The 22,319-nt window shown below is 39.5% G+C and overlaps 1 protein-coding gene across 4 annotated transcripts in view; it reads left to right on the top strand.

The window, feature by feature from the left end:
• The window catches only part of CSRNP3 (cysteine and serine rich nuclear protein 3), a 97,719-nt gene that overhangs the window by 8,332 nt on the left and 67,068 nt on the right, over positions 1-22,319 (top strand). For 2 of the 4 annotated variants that reach the window (XM_036386438.2, XM_036386437.2), the window contains exon 1: positions 9,756-9,843. The exons of the other annotated variants lie outside the window; for them this stretch is intronic. In XM_036386438.2, the coding sequence (XP_036242331.1) occupies positions 9,775-9,843 (69 nt within the window). In that variant the 5' untranslated portion in view covers positions 9,756-9,774. Of the gene's footprint in view, positions 1-9,755; positions 9,844-22,319 lie in introns of those variants that run through there. 4 annotated transcript variants of the gene reach the window in all.

Below are 22,319 nucleotides of genomic sequence, written 5' to 3'. Positions count from 1 at the left end.
TTGCGTCTCACTATTAGATTTTTTAAAAAAGATTGACTAAAAAAATTGATTTAAAATCCACTTTAAAAACAGATTTAAATTCATATTTAATTTAGTTTTAGTAATAAATTATTAGGGAACTCATCTTTTCAATCTCTGTAGAGTGATCAGCGTTCATCTAAAAGTTTAAATTGTTCCAAAGTGGATATTTTTTGTGTTGCCTGTGAAAGTGCTTGGTGAGAACTGTACATTAGTAGGTCAAAATAGCAAAAAGAGTCATTCATGTGATATATGAAAATATTTGAAATCGCTTTCCTGTATCTTCTTTATATGGAACTTTTCCTATTATATTTTAATCCATAACATTGAGTGGATGATACCCTTTACCCTTTTATACTTAATCTATTTACAAGTGAGGCCTTTTGTAGAACTGTTCCAGGTTACCCTCGGGGAAGTGCCAATGGTCATGCTAATAGATAAGAGAAGTTGGCTTGGTTACAAAGACAAGTTTTTGACCTGTGCTGTACACTGTCTTTCTACATATTCAATAGGTAGCAGAGATACTGAAGGGATTGTCTGATGGCCAACCTTCAGTATTTTCCCTATTTGATGTAGCTGTAAAAGGGTACTTTCTTTGATGCCATCTTTGTTTCATCATGCCGCCTACCTGTGAGACAAGAACCATCTGATCATCAAGGGCTGATTTCTTCTGCCCCAGAGTCACTCCATTTATGTTGAAGCACTGTATCTCTCATCATGGACACAGCTACCTGACTGGACAGATTTTTCAGATAATTTTTGATTGAGTTTGTAAAAGATCTGTAAGGGATACAGTAGAAAGACTGTGGAGACCATTGTCTGCACCTCTCCCTTAGAGACACACTGAATATAAACACTTGTTCTAAATAAAGGAGAGCTTAAATGACTTCTCATTGCATATGACTCTCTGATTTTGTGTCTGAACACTGAAGGAAGCCTGTTCTCCAGCTTCTATCACTCATTAACTTCACCAAAAATTATGTATTCACAATGATGCAAAATAAAGCAGACTCTGTCTCTGCTTTGAAAATCCTTCCTAGCCTAAGGCTTAACAGTTTGTGTAAGAAGTGAGGCTTTTTGGTTTTGATGACAACTTTGGGATTCTTCCAGAAGCTGATCTGTCTGAAAAGAGCTCTCTCTGCCCAGTGACAATGTTTTTTGTCTTTCCTTGTTTGACATGTCTTGAGAAAACTGTTTAAATTAGCTCCTGGTTGTTGCTTTTGACTACCCTGTTTTTCAGTGCCAACCCTGAACTTCTGTTGGTATGGCTCCTTCAAAGTTTGTGATTCTGCTAAGCACTTTCTTGCAGGCTTTCTTCTGCACTGAAGGTGATTAAAAAGGCATTTGCAAGTCAGGAAATCCATTTGATGTCTCTCTGAAGCTACAACCTTTAAAGTAATGCTTACTGTATTTTTAACATAGCCAGTAGAACTTGTGTCATCCTGTATTCAGTCATCGTGCATTTCACTGGGGCTCCCACCTTGCTGAAATGGGCATCCTAGCACTGTAGGATATCTGAATTCATAAGCTTTAGAGTACAGTCAGCTCTGTGCAGTGGAAATCCAAAGCACTGATCTCTTTTCTGTGGGTGAACTCTTAATGTGATTGGATTTTCTCTTCTACCAGTGATAGCCATGTACTTGTTTATTGTAGTTGAGAGCAGTTCCTAAGAAAATGAAAGACTTGGATACTATTTTTTCTTGGCTGAAAGTGTTGAAATTGACACCTATTCATAGATATAACAGAGACATAATGTAATGAACAAGCTATAAAATAATGTTGGGAGGATAGTGCTAAGCAAGGGCTGCCATTTCTCTTGGCTGATATTGGATGAAATGGGGCATAACACTCTAATGCTGGGCCACTCACTTGTGTGTAAGGATCATTTGGCTTTCTTGTTCACAAGATGGATTTGGAAATAGGAGCTAGACTCTTGTTCCCTGCCAAGTGAGTCTTCTCTTCTAGAATGCTTTTGCAGCTCTGTATATGAAGACACAGGTCGATTTTTGCAGAACACTGCTTTCTTCGGTGCAGCTGAAGTTCCTGTTACTTGGGGAGTGAGGGCATTTTAATTTATCAGAAAAATTATGTATGTTTTGAATTCCACCTTAGCTGTGATGGAGGAAAAAGTTAAATAATGACCTTTCATTTTACAAGGAGACAAATTAGGCACACTCTGAATTTCTGAAAAAGCATCTGATCTTTCATATAATTTTCCTCTCCTTTTTTTAACAGCTCTGCCATTTACAAGCTTTAAATTTGCTTACTATTAATTCAATAGCTTAACTTAATGCCCTACTCATCATCTTTTGTGATTAAAGATCTTTAATCTTTATGTGATGCATAACTTCTTATGTTTGTTTCCTGTACAATGGTGATTTTTCTTTATGTTATTACAAACAAACAGGCATGAGAATGGCCCCAAGGAAGTGGTGGTATTGAAAGGCTGGTAGTACTGGTTAGTCACATGTCCTTATGAACTGGACATGATTTCCTTGGATGCTCTTTCCTTGTCTGTTTTGGTGAGCTGTGCATCAGCAGCACTGGGGAAAAACACTGAATACTATCAATAGCAACAGTGCATGGCCTTTCCTAAAAGTATACATGAGGTAAAGGAGGAGCTCCTTCAGTGACTTCTGGAATTAAATTTTGTGTAAGTGTATTTAAAAATGTAGTACTTTTGTTGGTAGAAATGTAAAACACTGTTAATTTTTTACACCAGAAATGGTTACGAAAAAAACCCCCTGGTTTGTCTGTATGATGTACTTGAGGACCTGATTCACCATTTGATACCTCTTTTGATGACTGGTTGGCACATGGATACATGTAGCAGCATATGGCACAAAATCCAATATCTAATACAGGAGAAGGGTGACTTTTAGATATCAGTGTAGCCTTCTGACCTCCCTGGTCATCTGTGTGAACTGACTGTGGGCAGTCCCACAATAAAAGCCCCAATAAAAGTAAAAGGCTAAGGACTACTTTTAGTGACCAGTATGAATGAATATGAATATGAGCAATAGGTGAGGCTGAAGATAGGGTAACTGTAGACACATGAATGAAGCTGGGCAGGGGAGAGAGAGCTGAAACTTGCTAGGAAAAACCAAATTAGGAGGATTAGGACATTGTGCATGTGATTGAAACCAGAATGATAATATTCAGGGCAAAATTTATCTAAATCTAGTTGATTTTTGATTTTATTCTTGAAAAAATGAGAAATGCCCACAGTTGGGGTAAGCATCAAATGTTTGGAGGAAATGTATTTAGATATTATCCCTGTTCTTAATGTTTTTCCAACTCTCCTGTTTGAATTAGATGTTTCTAAACTAATTGTGGTCTAGCTGCTTAAGCTCATAATATTTGGCTTCATGCATTTATCTTTCTGTATGTTTTATTAACCTTAAAGGCTTCATCAAGTCAGTGCATTAGTAGAAGAGGAGGAATATAAATAAAAGAAGAAACTCTTGTCTGCAAATAAGCAGATAAAGAACCCTTATAAATCTTTCAGATACTCAGCTGTGTTGACTAAGTAAAATCTCATAAGGTGCCTGTGTCATAGCAGTGAAAAGTGGTGTTCCTCCCTGACCTAGCTGTCAGTCTGTCCGTGTTCCTTTCAAAAGTTAGTACCTCCTCTTTGCCCTTACTGTGCTGCGCCACCATCACTGGAGCAGATACGCCTAAAAGCCAAGGATTTTTATTTACCACTAATAAAAACTGTGTTAATAAAATTTTTCAGGTTTGTTTAATTTTGCCTTTCAGCCATGAAGCATAGATTGTGGTTCAAGAGAAGCTTGGTTTTGAAGTCTGATGTTTTAGGCTTTGGTATTGTTATTTAGTTATGAGAAGTCAAATCTGGGTTTTGAGAAGCGCTTACCTGACTTAGCTGGTTTGCAAATAAGCAAAATTGGAAATAATTTCCATGGTAGAAAGCTGCTTTATAAGATAGTCACAGATGAGTTAATGGAAATCTATGTATACTCTGGTGCAAAAGTTCCTCGCTTACCTCTTGTCTCTTTTTGTGTCATTTGTTATATGACTTTTGCTTTGACTGAAGGCAGATAACTATACTTTTGAGCTGATTGAAGGAGTATAGACTGAATGTTGGTAAGTGGGTGGGAGTCTGAGAAACTTGAAATTTATGTAACTTGCATTCTAAGAGGTTTAAATTAGTCTGCCTTGAATATGTTTTTCAGTTTTGCCTGAGATTTGTTCTCACCTGGCATTATTTTCATGGAGGTTTCTGTGCTGTAGGTTTTCTTAGTTTTTATTTTTTTTTTTTTTGGTTGGTTTTGTTTTTAATTTTACTTGATTTCACACAAGCTCGCTACATATATTTTAAGAAGAAAAGAACATTTGTTTTGGTTTTCCTTGGTATTGTTTATCAAGGAGTAAAGAAAATCTTATTTCTAATGGGTGCCGCAGTACTGTTTGTGTTAAAGCTGTGGCACGTGTCTTTGGCCTTTAGCAGTGCAATAGGCAGTGTAGTCCTTCCCCACTCACCCCATTGATGAAACTTCCCAGTGTGCCCATTCCCGAGGCTCTGGCAGCTGCACTCCCAAGGCCACCCTTGCACAGCTGGGACCAGAGCCCTCCATGGCAGGCGGCCCCAGTGACCCGGCAGGACCTGCTGGACGTCCAGCACAGCTCCTCAGAGCCAGACCGAGTTTCCTCACCAGTTCCATCCCGGGCTGCCCACAGCAGAGCTTCACATGCCCATGAAGCTGTTTATTCCTGGCACAGTAACACAGAAGCAGCTGGACCTGGTGCCTCTGAGCAGGGACCCCCAGCAATGGCTTTGTGCCTTCACCGTCCCAGTGTGGAAAAGTCTTGCTTCTCCTCCAGGAGTCTTCAGCTCTTGCCACCCTCCCTGTGTCCATCCCCCTTCCTGGTGTCACCCAGCTTCATCTCCTTTCTTATTAGTAAGTTCCTCCTGTGTCTCTCAGTGTCCATTCACCTGGCCAGCATCACCAATCTTTGTGCCTTTTGTTATCCCAAAGTTGGCAGTTCACAGCCTCTTGTCTCTCTCTGGCCTCCCACCCAGAGCTCAATCTGCATCCTCATCTGCATTCCCAGCATCTCAGTGTAGTTTTTACAGCTCCTTGATAGTTAATTCCTCCTACTGTAACAGGAGGAATATATTCAAGTGCCAGATCCACTGACCAGTATGATGTGTCTTATGAGAAAGGGCTTGGTTTGTTTCCGTTCTGAACTGAAACACGGTTCAACTCCCTTAGTCACAGTAGAGTCTTCTAGGTTCTGTTGAAGAGTAAAAATGTATGAATGCTGTCCTTAATGAACCCTGTTCTTTCCTGAAGCAGTTTTGATTTTCAAAATATATGGTGATGTATTTACACTGTGCATTGCCCGGAATTATCCTCCACCTTTTCCAACCTGACCTGTCTTCAGGCTTCATTGGCAGTCAATGGGCGTTGAAGCCAATATAGCTTGTTATATGGACTCCGCATTTTTACTTTGCTGTTTGACTGTGGAGTTGTTTTTTTACCAAAGACTCATGGAAACTCTATCACACATATCCTGCTTGATAGCTTCCAACTACTTAAACCCCAGAATACTGGGACTCTGCAGGCATTTCTTAAGACTAGACTATGGCATTTTTCTACCATTTGTGAGAAAGAAACATCAATTTTCCATTTGTTTTCAGTCATAAATCATACATAACTTCCTGTCAATGCCAGCAACTTCAAATTGGGGAAACCTTGCCCTGGGTTTCATAATCAAACGTCAGTGGGTTTGAAAAAAACCACAGTTTTTTGACTATGCAGGATTTTTCTAGGTAGCTGAGTAGACACCAGTAAGTCATACGTAGCTCATTCATCACTTTCTTTTTTTCCCTCTAATGATGTTTATTTTGCTTGGGGCCATGGTGGCACGTTTTGTAATAACACCAGATATCCTGAGTTGCCACATGGAATTGGCATTGGCTGTGAAATTCACACAGTCTTGCTGCTACCTTACAAGCCAGGTTCCTTCTGCTTCCAGTGTCATTGGACAGACGTGTAGAATGCTGAGAAACCAGGTGTCTGCATGCAGGAGATCCAGTAGATCTAACGTGTGGACATGACATGCCTTCTGGGATCCTGCTAGCAGAACCGTGAATAAGGGTCTTATTTCTAGACATGTGTGAGAAATCTGTTTTAACATCCAGTCATCTTTCAGAAGAGGATTTTGCTGTGCAAGACCTGACCTCTTACAACAGGTCAGGTGACAGCTCTTCTGCTCCTGAGCTGGATGGTAACCACTGCTTGTCTTAGTCAAATGCCTGAGGCTGCAGTCAGTAGCCTGGTGAACAGACTGGTGACTGTCTCAAAAGTCTGCCTGGAGCATTCTCTAAACATCAAGCTCCACCCATGTCTTCATGAAGGATGTTAGAGCTGCTCTCACCCTTGACAGGAGAGATCTACAGTAATTGGTTTTAGTGAAGGACTGTGTGATAGGATATCATAAAGTTATATAACCAGAGTATAGCTGCTGGGATCCAGGGGCTGTGAGTGCCTGTGTGGTGTATGAAGTGGAGATCAAGAAACATTAGTTACCAGTAATCAGAGTTCTTTGAGATTTGTACATCCAAAGACCATTTTGCCTTCAGCCATTGCTTACCTTCTCTCCTACTTGGAAAGATTTGCATTTCAGGAGAAACTAGGATGGTGAAGGAGGTGCTATCCAGTACCACAGCCTGAAGGTTTATTTAGGAGGGAGGTTCTCCTGTTGAACTATTTCATACAGAGATTTCCAAAAGAACTTCATTCTTTGTAGAGTCAGAGAAAACAGAAGTAAATATTTTGGTAGCAATACGCATAATCAGGGGAAAATAAAGCAAAGGAAGTTGTTGCAGGAATCTGCTTTCTGGTGGAGCTTTCCTTTTTTCCAATGTAATAGCTGAGGAGAAAAAAGATAAATGTGTGTTGTATGGAGTATCAAGTATAGGTAAGTGTAAAAAAAGGAGAAATAGCCAAACAAATACAAGTACAAAAAGTAATTCCTTGAGTCACAGCAGGGACTGGGTACAAACCTGGATTGTTTCCATTTCTCCGTCTCTGTGTATATGTGCTTAATTAGTCCACTAATGGCCCTTTGGAGCTGGAAAGCATTGCTGAGATTTAGCAGGTGCTGGCTCTGGAAAGGGCCAGTCGGGTCCAGGTGCTCTGCCGGGGAGCAGCCAGTGCAGCAGGTGCCTTGGACAGAGCAGGTGAGAGGGAAGCCGGGGCAGCTCAGCCGTGCGGGGCAGCTCCGGCCGGGGCTCCCTGCCAGGCTGGCCCGGGCTGGGAGCTGGTCCGGGTGGGGAGGCGGCTCTGGGATCCCTCGGGTCCGGCTCAGCCCTCCGGGTCCGGCTCGGGAGGTGCCTGGCCGGGTCCCAGCAGGGCGGTGGGAGCACAGCTCCAGCCGGGGCCAGGGGCAAGAGGCTCAACTTGAAGGAAGGGTCCTGGCAAAGGGTGGGCAGTGGCTGCTGCTGCCTTGCTCTGTCAGGGCCACCAGCTGGGCTGTCTGTAGGTTGGGCTTTTGCCCAGGCAGCCAAACGCCCCCACCTGCACAGGAGACTGTCCTCAGCACTCTGCAGAAGTTAATTTAATATATTTAAAATGCATTTATTACGTAAACGACTTTATTCAATTCTTGATATGCAAATTGGGGCAAGTTTCACGAGGACTGTCTGATGTTACACAGAAATCCCAGGAAACTGGCAAGGTTAGGTTCTGGAAATTGCACAGACCCCACTACTGGGGAGGCTTGTGTGTGCAGCCCTTGTGGAGTGTGGGGGAAGCAGCAGCCTACTTAATGCTAATCAGTTTTTGTAGCAATGCTATTTGTGTTTTACTTTAGAAACACTGTCTGTATTAAGAGTTGCTTCATTCTGTGCCTGTTGTAGAGCTGTTGGGGTTTTGTTGGTCATACTCTCCTATTTTCATAGTAGATTTTGCAAGGCATTATGATTGACTTGTTTATACTGCCCATTTTTCTGACTAGCTATTCTGATGGTGTTTAGGGGATGGCACAGTGCTGCACCTTGCATCTAAATTAAAAAAAATGTTTATTAAGTCTAGTTGTGGCACTAGAGTTCTGTATGTCTGTTAATTTCTCTCAGCACTCAGGCTGGTTGAAAGGTGAAGTGTTGGTGCTCAATTCCAAATTTCTTTCTGCAGACCAAAAAGAAAATAAATTTGAAGTCTTCCAGCCAGTTGCTTATCAGAGCTAAATATCTGTTTAGGTGCTCCTCAGTATCCCCTATTCAGTATTGCTTATCAGGGCCAAATGTCTGTTTAGGTGTCCCTCAGTATTCCCTTATTTCCCCACTAAAGAAAATGGTATTGATTTTTTGGATTTGAAACTTAATAGTTTTTTTAATACTTGCAGGAAGGGATTTCCATTTTTCTAGGCATCTAAGAAGAGGTTTTATGTTAAACTGAGGTAATTTGGTTAAAAAGACACCTACTTTACTTGTAAAGACAGAATCTGAATGTTATGCACAGGATCTGCTGGCAGTTTGTTGTGATAAGACTGACAGCTAATTTTTTCAGAAGCTAAATCAGCTATTACTTTGTAGTGAAAGTATGCTAATTGGTATAGTCTTGCTGTCATTAAAGATCAATACTTCATTGAAGAGAACAGATGCTCGTATTTAAAGGAATTCACAGTTAATTTTATTGGAAAACTGTAGCTGAAGATTAAAATTTGTAAACACAAAGGTATTTGTCAGCTTCTACTGCTTAATGTTTTTCTTTAAAGGGGAAATCCTGGAGTACAAATGCTTTGATATGGTAGTAAATGATATCTTAGCTAAGAAGATTCATGTTTGATTTTGATTTTAAATGTAATTAAACTGTCATAAACTAAATGTGATGCTGTTGTCTTCAACTGAGCTGATACCTACCTGATTTATATAGAGAGGTAGAAAATAAAAATTCTCTGATCTTGGAAAAAAAAAATTTCGAACTTGATTTAAGAGGCTGCAAAGAGACTGGACTATATTTCAGGCACAATAATTGAAAATTGTTCACCTGGTCATTCTCTGCATTTGAATTCTTATGTAGATAGAAAGTTTTGTGTAAAGTTCATGCAGCACACTGAACATTGGCTACTCTGTTATAAATACAGTAAAATAAATGCACACGTACCAGTTATACAGGTAGAGTTTTACGCAGCTAATATTCAAGATAAAGGTATCTACTAATTATTCTTTTTGAGGTATTTTATAAATACTGCCTCAAACAGAAAGAAAACATATTTTGTAGGAAATTCCTGGCGTCTATCTCTGAATTATTCTGATTTGCATTGAGATTTCACATCCTTGTTTGTATAAAAGCACCACTGTTATTTTGATAATCACAAGCTTTCCTAAATACACAGCACTCTTCACTGAAGATCTGGATAGCTGAGTCAGTCTCAAAGAATGTATACAGGCAGTAACTGTGTTCCTACAGCTGTTTGCTTGTTTTTTCCTTACAAAAAGGAGCTGAAAGGGAGAATTCCTATTCAGTAGTGGAGCTGAAGGCTTATTAATAGACTTTTTTTTTCCTTGTCTTTAAATTTTGTCATTACCTTTTAGTACTGAGTGTCCTCGCTGGCTATGAAGTAGCTTATTAAAGCTGGTTTTTAGATGTGCTTTTTTGTTGTTTTCTTCTTGCTGTTTTCCCATTTTGCTAGCATGCAGATGGGGGTGGGGAGTGGGAAATAAGGGAGAGAGCATGTTCCAGAGGATGCCAGGATGACTTCAGTTATTGGATGGCTGCTGTCTGATGGATGGAAAAAGGGGGAGTAAACCTTTCATTCTGCACTGACAGAGCTGAAACACAGAAACCGGATTTACAGGTAAGGGTGAAAAAAATTCCTGTTATGAATAGCTTTTCTTGATCCTTGCCTCAACATTTCTTGGCTATAAAATGCATGTGCAAGCATCTTGCTTGTTCCTCACAAATGACTCTGAAGCAGCTTTTCCCGTTATTATTTCTGCTGCCTTGGAGGTTTCAACGGATGTGAGATCCATAAACAGTGAAATCATAGGCATGCCTGATGCTGGCAGCTTTCTCATGTGACAGGACACGCAGTGCATCTCATTGATGCTGAAGTTGCTCAGTAAGCTGTAGGAAGAGAGGTCATTTTGTGTGATGGAAATACTCACTGTTGAAAATACAGTGTATGCTACCAACAGGAAGAGAGGTGCTGCAAGATGTAAAAATGCTTTCTTTGAGTTTGCATAGGAAAATGAACTGCTTCTGAAAGTGTCTTATTTAGTGGTGAACAAACAGTAAGAATGGCTCCTCAGTACTACTGAAAGGGATTTTGTCGATTTTTTGCATTATTTTTAGGTTTGGAATGAATGTGGTTGATAACTCAGGTATAAAATTATCTTTGTTATAAGGGAAAAAAAAAAGATTCATATTATTATGTGTATGAGACAGATAAATCTTGTAGTACCTACAGCATTTACATCTGAGTTTTAATAAATTGTTGAAATAGCTTGCTTCTGCAGAGTTTGTGTTAGCAGCAGCTGTTAGTTCGTGAAGTCTGGAGATGGCAAGCAGCAAATAAATTGCTTGGTACAGAAAGGAGATTGATTTATCAAGTCACATTATATGAGAATATAGGACTAAAGGCAGAACTCCTGGCCCCACTGAAACAATAGGATATTTTGATATTTGCCTCACTGGGGCAAGGATTTCAATGAGTCAGCTCTCTACTGACTTTCCTCTACATTTTACATGTAGGAAATAATTGTTATACAGGACATACACCCTGTTTTGCTGGTTTGAAGCAAAAATGTTAATTGGTGTAAATAAATTGTGATTATAACTGATTTGAGTGTGTATTTATAGAATATATTTATAAAGCTAAAATGGTGGAATTTAGTTTTAATAGATTTCAGAGATTTTCAGTAAATGCATGAATCCATTTTTGTTTTATTCAATGAGAGAATTCCCTTAAAGCAGACCTACAATTACTAAAAATTTGTGCCATAAAGAAAAACTGAAACTAGCCAATAAGACTCTTATCAGTGCTAAAAAGGACTGGAAGAAGCTTTGTCCACTGTCTACTTACTTATGTACCTCACCATCACGAGTGGTGTCCTTTCCTCCTAGCTGTTTCTTCAGAAAATGGAGCCTGGTATGTTTGCTAAAAAAATCAGTAATTTGCAGCAAATGTCAATGATTAAAAAAATTATTCTGAAAGACTGGTGAGCTGTATCTTTTGTTTGTTTAGGTTTTTTTGTTATATTGGAATGTAAAACTGGTAAATAACACTGACTGAAAAATAGTGGAGTTGTACCCTAACATTTGTTATTTGTAGATAATGGATATGTATCTCAAAGCATAAGCTCAACTGTTAAATTACAGTCTCAAATCCATGTATTCAAATCACTTTCCCTCCATCAAATGAGAAATCTGACTCAGAAGTGTTCCAGTAACAGAGTAGTTGATGAAAACAGAGATGTAGTTCCACATGTGTTTAAATTATTCTGTCTCCTTGGAAACGCTGCTGCTGCAGATGGATTTGGCTTTTGGTGGCTAAAAATATCTGCCGCTTAATAATGACAGCATGAAAAATACTGAATAAAACTACTGTGCTGTCACCAGTTTTAAAGTTCTCTAATGATTCAGGTATTCTGTGTGAACTACAGATTCACATTTTCTGTCCAGCATTCACTGTCAGCTGCTGCCAGCATTCACCAGCTCAGTGGAAATGAGATAAGCCCATTAGCCTTGGTTGGAGACCCTGCTGAGAAGGGAGCATGTGAGTGGGAGGCAGACTAGATGAAGAGTTGGAAAGCAGGTAGAAAGTTGGTTAAAAAATTCACGGTGGTGATGCAGGTGAGGTGTTGTGTAATATTTGAAGATACAGGCTTATTCCCAGGGAAGTCCATGATAGAAGTATTCTTAAGCACTGACTTTGTAAGTTAGCAACCTGCAAATGAAAGATTTTTTTTCTTTTATTTATTATATTAGTGAATACTTCCTATGTCACCTGTATGTGCAGGTGACTGAAATACCATGTAAACCATTTAAAGTAAGATATTAAATTACCTTAAGCAAAAGCCAAAGCCTATATCACTACAAAACTTGTTACAAGAAAGAAATAGCATTCAATTACTTAGCATTGCTAAGCAATTTCATCTTTTAAAGAATTAATTATTTTCAGTCAAGAATGTGTAACATGCAGCAGCTGGACTCAGTGATCCTTGTGGGTCCCTTCCAACCTGGGATATTCTATCATACTACATTATTTAATCCAGTTCTTCATTATTCATTCCTTCCGCATATCATAACTTGTTTTGTTGTTAGCTGGTATTCAGTATAAATGAAAAATACCATTTTTTTCCGTTTTTGCTTCTTTCCCGTTGGGTGACTTCCTGCTTGAGCCTGGAAAACAGAACAAATGAGAAACATTTTCATAGTGGGCTAAATATACCTCTCGTATTCTTTTATTTTGTTGGTATATAGATGATTTCTGGTAGCATATGTTAGTACGCTGATTCATTTTTCATCATTGAAAAGGGCATTTTTCCTATTATGAAGTATCTTAGAGATAGCATTAAAATATTACAATGTATTGTGATACGTACAAATAATTAATCCTCCTCAAGTTAATACTAAATTTTATTTTTAACTGACACCACAAGTACCAAAAGTCAGTTAAACTGAAAGTTGAATACCTGCTTTTGATTGCTTGAAATCACAGAATCAGTTAGGTTGGAAAAGATCTCTGAGATCATTGAATCCAACCTATGACCAAACACCACCATGTTAACTAGACCATGGCACTAAGTGTCAAGTCCAGTCTTTCCTTAAACACCTGCCTGGGCAGTCCTCTCCAATATCTAATCACCTTTTCTGTGAAGAAATTCTTCCTTATGTCCAGCTTACACCCTCCCATGGCGCAGGTTAAGACTGTGACCTCTTGTTCTGTTGCTGCTTGCCTGGGGAAGAGACTGCCCCTCACCTGGCTATACCCTCCTTCCAGCGTGTTGCAGGCTGGACGGTCCCTCTGAGCCTCCTCCAGGCTAAACTCCCCCAGCTCCCTCAGCCACTGTCTACCAGCACCCCAAGCCCTTTCCCACGGGGCCACTTTCCAGCCACTCTTCCCCCAGCCTGTAGCACTGCATGGGGCTGCTGTGGCCAATTTGTAGGACCCAGCAGTTGGTCATGTTGAACCTCGTGCTCTTGGTCTGGCCCATGCATCCAGCCAGTCCGTGTCCCTCCACAGGATCTTCCTGTCCTCCAACAGATCGACACCCTGACCTAACTTTGGAAATTTGCTAGTGGTAGACTCAATCCCCTCATCAAGATCATCAGTGAAGATATTACACAGGGCTGGGCCCAGCACTCATCCCTGAGGCACATCACTCATGGCCGAACAGCAGCTGGATGCAGCACCATTGGCCATCACTCCCTGGGCCTATCCATCCAGACAGTTCTTTACCCAGCAAAATGAATGAGAGGAAAAGATACAGCATCTTTCATTCTATATGAGATGTCAACATGTTAAGAAAGCAGATAATTAGATGGATTATTGAAACTTTTCTATGAGTCTTCTTGAGAATAATTTGTTTTCAACTGAGGCAGACAAACCTGAGTTGCTTTAATTTTAAACCTTCTTTTCCTGTGTATGTAATTTAAATTCTGTGGAGATAATAAGTAATCTAAACCTTATTTGGGGAAGTAAACGTGTGATACATTGCTAGAAGTACATCTTTGCATTTTATAGTGGCAGCCAAGTCGTGCCAACTTGAATCCTTTGGGTTTTGGATATAGAAGTGGAAGTTCTCATCTGGTAAAAATAGTAATGAGAAAGTTTGTTGCATATTGCCTATGTCTAGGTTGTGGAAGATAGTGATGATAACATGGAGGAAGTACTGTGGCTTTTTTTGTTTTTTTGGTTTGGCTTTTTTTATAGCAAGTTGCAAACAGATGAGCTGAGGATTCTGCCAGGCTAGATTTTTCCAGCAATTTTCAGCATTGCTTGTTCATGTGGGAACAGAATTCTGTGCTGTACAGTTAATACCAGACCACAAGGAGAAGGCAATCTTACCACATTTCCCACTGGGCAGAAAACCTCCAAAATACCCACTTGTCTTGTCTCTAAATCTACTAAAGTTAGTAATTTTTTTAATCTTGTCATGTAGAAGTTATACTATTGTCAAAAATTGTGGCCAGAACAAGGTGTGAAATATTTGGTCATTTTTAACCTAAAATTTGCATCTACACTTTCCTATCACCACTGTGCACACATACCTCAGTACTTAAACAGTTAAACTGGAATTGTCTGTTCCTCTATTTTAAGAAGAAAAAAAAAGAAAGAGGAAAACCTAGTTCAGAGCAAGTTTTGCAAATATGTTGCAGTATGGTTTTGTGTTACAAGTTCATGCTGCTGCTCTTGGAGTTCAGATGCTCTGAATTTGGACATGTTGAGTGTTTTTGTGAGTTTGTTTTGCTTTGGTTGGTTGGATTTTTGAAAAGCTATTAAACATTACATATTTCAGAGTAGCGAATGGCTACCTCCTGTGTCAAGATGCAGAGAACGTGGGGCAGAAGAGGAGAGCTGTTGAATTCATGCTCCCTCTGTAGTGGCTTTGATGGCAGTGGTGAAGGAGCAGCCAGGCTGGGTGCTAATGCAGCATGTAACAGGGAGCTGAGTGACGTATGCTGGGGCTGGACAGGTGGGAAGGCTCCTTTGGCATGTAGCAGTCATGGCCATGCTGTACTTTGGCAGGAGATACGATTCCCTGCCATGTTGTGCAGTTCCTCTGCAGGCGGGGTGCAAGATTGATGTTCCTGAAAGAACAGCATGGAAAATCAGCACTGAAATATTATGAAAAGGTGGTGCAGTGAGCCAGTGAGTATTACTACATGGGCTAAACTGGGCAAAATTCACATTAAAAGCCACTTATTTCCAGCACTCAGGAAGTTGATAGCATTCCAGTCTTCATTATGGAGCTGAACCCTACTGCCATTCTTGCAGTGGGAAGCAGCGTGGTGCGAAGCTGCTGTGCCAAGTACACTGCTGCCAGTCTCAGAACCTCATTCCAGTTGCTGGGAAGGTGCTAAGCAAGCCAAATGTTGTATGTTCTTTTATAAAGAGATGCAGTAAAGATGTGTTGGCCAGAGCTTTGCTGTAAGCAGTCCGGCAGTACAGTCAATGCCAATAGTAGTAAGCCTTTTCTGGGAGCATCCATACAAACTTGAAAATTTCTTCTGGGATACAGGTATAATTTCCTTTTTCTTTAAATCTTCTGCAGAGATTTTAGGTGAAGGGCTTTTAATTGATGAAATCTCATCATGAAACCTCAAAACCTAGAAGAAAAGTGCCCAATACCAGGTCTTCAGTAGTGTTACCTGAAGACTATGGAAAGGACTTTGACAATGCTGCTAATAGTGTCCTAGATTACTTATGTGGAGGTTAGGCATTATGAACCTGAGTTTGTGACCCAGCTTCAGGATGTCTTTCTTCTGAATCTCCTGTTTTCCTCTGGGAAGGAAAGCTTGCTGTAGCAAGCTTAGAAAATTGTTATAAATTAAATAGAAAAAAAAAGCTGTCTCAAACAGCTTTTGTGGACAAATCTCATATTGACAGGAAGTCCCTCTTGCTGAATTCCTCTGGATCTCTTTGTACCAGCTTGCACCTTCGTTGCTGGAGGCCTTAATGCTAAGGTCCCAGCTTCCTGGCTGAATTAATACTCTTATTCATTTTACTTTGTTCTTTGGGGAGCATGCTGAGAGAAAATTTAAGAAAATTAGCATAGAATTTTCTTCTGTTGGCTGGGTTATACAAGCATTTCATTCAACTGTTGACATCAATTGATGTAGCTAAGAATTAGAAGGCCATTTCACTGTATGCAGGATTCTTGTGTTGAGTGATGAAGAGGGGGATATTTGCATGCTTGGTTCATGTAGGACCCATGTGAGATCTTTTGGAAGACTGAAGGAGCCAGATCTATCAGCATCTGTACTGCTTGTAGATCCAAGAGGTGAGCATATGTCAGCATCGTTTCTGCATCTTAAATTCATTGCCAGTTGAGCTAGGTGGCATGTGTTAGAGTGTACAACAATGTGTAGGCAGTCTAGAAGATTAGTGGATTAGTACTCAAGTGTGAAATCAGGAGTACTGTAAAGTGATGGTATAGAAACCCTGTAAAGAGCAGACTTGGCAGGATTTGGCTTGCACTGCCAGAACGCATTCCCTAGGTTGAATTGTGCAGTCTTATCCTGCAGGATTTACTTGGTGCTGTGGATTTAGCTAGGCTGAAGCAAACGAGGAGAGAAAGACTTTACCTATTTAACATTTGTGTAAGTTGATCACTGCTGTAAGCAAAAATATATGAGTACATTATACTAATGGTATTCCCTGTACCGATACCGTGTGGTCTCTTAAGTGGAATTAGCTTGCTATGTGTTTGTAAATTTTACAGATTGTAGTATTGAAACTACCAGAGCCTACCTCTGGCAACTGGTGCTTGTGATTAGAGCTGCCAAATACAGCAAAACATGTATTGCAAACATTAATTTGAATTCTGAACAGCTGTTTGATTCATGTTCGTGTACCTCTGTTGTTCACTGTTTGCAAGCATTCATGCAAATGGTTTTTTGTCTGCATTAATGCAGTTCCTTATGTGAATAGTCATTTTCACAAGCAAGTAATATTCTTTGTGTGAGTGATGATGTCACTGTAGGTGCTTTTGGGTTTGACTACCTCCCCCTTCCCAAATTTAAAACTGTCAGTTACACAAAGAGCAGAATAATTCAGTGCATTGTATGGAGCCAAGCAACCACCTTGATTAGTTCACAACCATCTCTGCTGCTGACATTCATTTAGCAGGTAGAAAAATGTCTTGTAAAAAATGAAGCTTTGCAGGCTAAGAAAAAGACTTAAATTCAAAGAGAGTATTAATCACAACAAATAACCCAAACATCTTGACTTGTGAGCATCAATATTTGTGATTTGACTGTGAAATTATTTGCCAAGTCACCCTAGAATGTTATAGTACATGCTGACTGGCCAGTGGGTGGGAGTTGTTTGTGATGAGTACTTTGCAGTAATGTTTTATGTGTAACATCTGTTTTCTGCGTTCTCCAGTTCAGTTTGCAGTAGAAGTTTTTTATGTTCAAAAGTGAATCTGTATTGCTGCTGCAGACTTTAAATTTTTTTGTACTTTCAGTTGATACATTTGAGGAAAATGCAGTGTGACACATAGGACAGTTATTTATTGAAGGCCCACCTTTGATGTTTATTTTTGGGTTTATTTTCAGATAAGAATTTTTATTCAGGTAGATTTTATCATGAAATATGGTCAGGTCTCAAAAGGAAATTAGTACAAAATAAGGTTTCATAAATAAACCAAAGAAATAAGTAGTTGAATTTCTTATACCCTGTCCCCCACCTCCCTCCACTCCAATGCCAGTGTGTTCTTGAGCTCTTTTTCCTCTTGATTTTTCCGTAGCTTTAGTCAATAACTGATTTCTATAGTGAGGCTCTTCTCTAAATCATGAGGATATATAATTTGAATAGGGTTTTATTATTTCCTATCTTTTTTTAATGGTTACTGCATATGGTACATGCTTGATGTTTATTTCTTCACAGGTCTGCTCCATATTTGTTCAGTGTCCCAGATGATGTTGTATGAGTTGTATACTATAGCACTGAATTTTGCAAAACATTTATTTGAAAATTTTTGTTAGGATGAAAAAATGGTTTGATTTGTCTTTGTGACTTTTCCTGGTTTTGCCTGGAACAGAGTTCATATTCTTCTTAGTAGCTGGGTCAGTGCTGTGTTTTTCAGATTCAGTATGAAAATGATATTGACCACACCCTGTTTTGGTTCTTGCTAAGTGGTGCTCAAGACACCTTCTCTAAGGTGTCTTACCCTCTACCAGTGAGGAGCTGCACAAGGAGCTTGGGGGCCATGGCCAGGGCAGCTCACCCAGACTGGCCAAAGGGATATTTTATAGCATAGAATATCATGCCCAGTATATAAACTGTCCATGTGTGTCAGTGAGACACTGAGGATACAGCAACTTATGTTAGATTTTGTAGAACAAGTTTGGCAATGTATGTTACCACAGTATCATAAGTAAAATTTTTGCCTGGGAGCACAGGTAATGAATTTACTGTCACCTGTCCACTCACTCAGTAATCCTAACATCATTCTTTTTAGGCCTTTCACTGGGATTTGGGGATATCTGCTATCTAAAGATATCTAAAGGTCTTCTGCAATGAGATTGTTAACTAAGATTCTCTAAAATTTCCAGCTTTTTTAGGTACTAGAGAAAGTCAAACCAGCCAGGCTTTTTATATTATTTTACTTTGTAGGTTCCAGATAGTACTGTGACAGTGTGAAATATATCTCCCACATTTACATGGAATTTTTATCTTCTAGTAATACCATATTGCCTCTGAAATTTTTAAATATCGGGTGCCTGCCAGGTATCTGGCGTCGTAGGAAGGCAAAGCCTGTTGCCATGGAGCTTTGAGGACTTGCTTCCCCAGTCAGCATACCTGCAGCTAGAGATCTGGCTAAATGATCTCATCGTAGGAGTAGTTTCATCAGGCTGGAGGAAAACTAGGAAGTGAAGGAGTAAGAAATGGATGGGGGTGTTTAGGAGAGATACATCCTTCTCACAGCCCCTAGCCACCACATGCCTCTGCTGTGTCAAGTTGTCACTTTCTTCAAGAGTCCTTAACTGTGTTAGGCAATTGGTGTTTCACCTAGAGCTCATAGCAATGTGTTAGCTTATTTTCCTTGCTTTAGTATTGTTCCCTCTGCTTCAACTTTGTTTTGCCTTGCTGTGGACTAATGCCACAAAAGTATGGTGAGAAGGATGGCAGAGGATGATGTATCACATTGCTGTGCAAGGATTTTTTTGTTGTGAAGGATATAGCTACAAACAGGAAAGATTCCAGTGTCTGCTTGTTCCACAGTTGTGTGAATTGGAAGGATGCTGCTCCAAATGAACTGTAGCTACTAGACAGCTGTTTAGTAATCATGTGGAAATGTCTGTTTCTAATATTGAACCTTTCAAGCCAACTTTTGTCCTTTTTAACCCAATGGATAAGTATGATATAGCAGATCTCTTCACCTGTAGCTGACAGTTACTTTTCAGACTCTGAAGGCTGAACATCATTGGTGCCTTAGTGGAAGTCCAAGAATATTGATTGACCATCCATTTGTTTTTCTTAGTCATGTGCTGTTGTTTGGTTCCTATAGTCAGACATGGATATCTGTGTACTGCATTCTGTACCTATATACATTTGCTCACTTCATAATATACACATTACTGAAGTACTTCTGTGTATTTAAGAGTATTCCCATCCTATATAATGGTAGTCTCACATACCCTAAGTGACTTGTGTTAGCAAAATTGTATTGCTCCTTGGTCACATTACCCTTATGATTCCTCCTATCAGTTATGGGACTTATTTATAGTTTTCTTTCTGTTCACGTATTGAAAATTTTACTTGTGTCAGTCTTTGGTGCCTTGTACCATTAGACCTACCTCTAGGGTCTTCTGTTCAAATAAGATTGGATTTGGATTTCTTTGGACTGCAGTTGCTTCAGTTGGTTCCCCAAAATCTGAATTTACCTATTCAATTGTAGTTATGGTACAGGACAAAGAAAAACTCAGTTGAATTCTCTGTCCTGGTTCCCTGATTGTCCACTTAGGAAGCCTTTAGTGATATCGCTAACTTTGTGGCCTCACTGCTATTAGAAGTTGGACTGTTGCTTATTCTTCCACTGGGATATATCACACACTTCCATAAACATCATTGGGTTGTGTGTCCCATGCTTATTATGTCCTAGTTCCTGGAAATGTGGATCTTGCTCAGGTACTGCAGGTTGCCTGTGTAAATAATAAGGCTATCAGATAGAGCATGCCTTTGCACTACTGTGCAGATGTGCTTTTTTTCTGAAGTATATTGGCTTATGGAGTGGCATCTGTTTATGCAGATGTTATTCTAAAGGGATCTCCTGCTGGTACATAGTGTGTACAAACAACTTTAGACACTCTTTAATCTCTCTCTGTGGTAGCCAAGCTCTTGAGTAATGGAAGTGTCTCCTTCGCCTATGTAACATATTCCTGGGGAGACCTGATTACAGAGAGATTAGAATCAACAGATTCAAGAAAGTGGCAACACCTAAATTTGATCCCAACTGCTTTGTCAAACAACCTTCTCAGTAACCTTCCTGGAAGAGATTCAGAACAAAAATCAGGCAACAGTAACACTGAATACATGTAATGGCTAGCTATGCCTTCTTTGTGTTGTGGTGATACTCAGGTTCTGCAGTATCCCTGTACCTCCTGTACCTTCTCTTGATCAGCTAGTGATGTAGAGCTAACCTATGTCATTTCCAGGAATCCGAAGACCCATTTGTTTTGGTTCATTATACAAATTATCTTAATGAAATGGCTTTGCTGCTGCTGGATTGTGGCACTTGTTGCAAATGTAGGCTATGCTAAAACCAGGCAAATTTAAAGTCCTTTGGTGTAAAAAATATTTTTTCTCCTACTTGCTGGAAACAGTTGTGGCTGTTGACACTCTCACTATGTGCAGTGACTTTACTGATGCACAAGATACCATTTAGCCCTCCAGTTGCTGTGTGCTTTTACTGGTGGGAGACAGTGTCTGACAAAAGGGCTTTTGTCTGGAAGTCATCTCAGGGTACAAAATGAGCTCTTGCTCTCTGACTGGCTGTGTACTCATGATGATCACAGATATTAGGTTTGCCTTGCAGTGCAGTTATGACTTATGTTCTTTGGACCTGGAACCTCATGACTCCTGTAGCCACAATTTCAGTGAGTCCACACATGGATTTGACTTAGGTCTCGCTTGTATGATAAACTCTTTGTCAGCTCATTTCTCACTCTCTTCACTGAGATGTTTGAATGTAAGCATTTTCTTTCTCACACTCCAGCTGCTTCTTTACCCTCTTCTACAGTCAAGCTATAATCCTGTGGATTTGATATTGCAGGCTGTTGCCATGGAAATAATGGTGATTTCACAATTTCAGTGCTGTAAGCACTGCAGGAGACAATGGAAAAGGTGGTTGGCAAGAGATATAGTGAGGATATAGGGGACAATTCAGAGGAGTTGTTTTTAAACCTGTACTTGGGGGGTGATTCTTTATAATTGTGGGGTTTCAGTGTGTGTTTAGTTCTTTTATCTCTTTTTTCTTTTTTGTAAATGTGTTTTTATTAGAGGTTGGTTCATAAAAATGCATTCCTACATTTTTTGCAAAGGTTATTACAAAGTGATGCTAAACTCTCCTTTCCATGTCCTCAGAATAAAAGTACAGTGCTTTCTTTGCAGTTTATAGTAATTCATTTTTGGACAAAAGGGCAAAGGTTGAGATCTAAGCAACTTCTGTTTGAGTCATACTTTTAGCCTGAAGATATGCCTTTCAGGAAAACATTTTTTTTTCATAAATAGTAAAACAAGCTGAGAACATCATGGTGAGCATATGTATTTAAATCAGTCTGTGTGACTGACTGTATGAAACCCTAATATATTTGTTATTTAATTTTTAGTGTGCTCTGCATGCAAAGAATTTTGGTGCTGAAGATCATCTTATGCAGCATCTGTTCTTAGTATTATGTCAGGATTTCCATCTATACTGAAATATTTCCTCTAAATTAGACACATCCATAAAGGTAGAGTGAAGCTTACTGGGAGAAATAACTATGTTATAAAATGAATTGAATTGGCAGCTTAACAAGCCAAAGGCAAGTGGCATCAGATGAGAATTTTTGATACTAAAAGCTTAAAAGCATCAAACATCAGCCTTTTCCCCAGCTATTTACAGCAGCATTCAACTGATTAGCATAGTCAGAGAGTAGATATTATCTGTAACTTTTAACTTAAGATCTTAGAATTAATTTTCAGTCTGCAGTAGGAATTAATCAGTAATGAGGGTGATAGTAACCAATTTTTTAATTAAAGATAGAGAAAAAGTGTTTCAACCTATCAGATGTGTTAAAATTATCTAAAAATTGCTTTAAAAATATTTTGATCTTTTTCTGCTTGGTATTCCATAAATGGAGATACAAAGATCAGCTGTTATATATGAAAGGGAAACAATAAGGAATGTTCAACATGACTCTGGCTTTGTTGGGCAATGTGATTAGGAAATCAGATTCTTAAGGATGGATCTAGTCCTTTGATGCTTGTCTGAATGGAAATAGTCTACTTGTGTGCCAGTACTCATATCTGAATTTCAAAAATTCTAGGCAAGAAACTTCTGAGGAAATGAAAATGACAAAGTGAGCCAGAACTGTTTATGCAGGGCCTGGCCTGGAAAG

The sequence above is a fragment of the Molothrus ater genome, chromosome 7 (assembly GCF_012460135.2).
Source record: "Molothrus ater isolate BHLD 08-10-18 breed brown headed cowbird chromosome 7, BPBGC_Mater_1.1, whole genome shotgun sequence".
NCBI classification, from domain to species: Eukaryota; Metazoa; Chordata; class Aves; order Passeriformes; family Icteridae; genus Molothrus; species Molothrus ater.
Note: the sequence above shows the minus strand (reverse complement) of the source record. Positions and strands in the feature narration are given on the sequence as shown.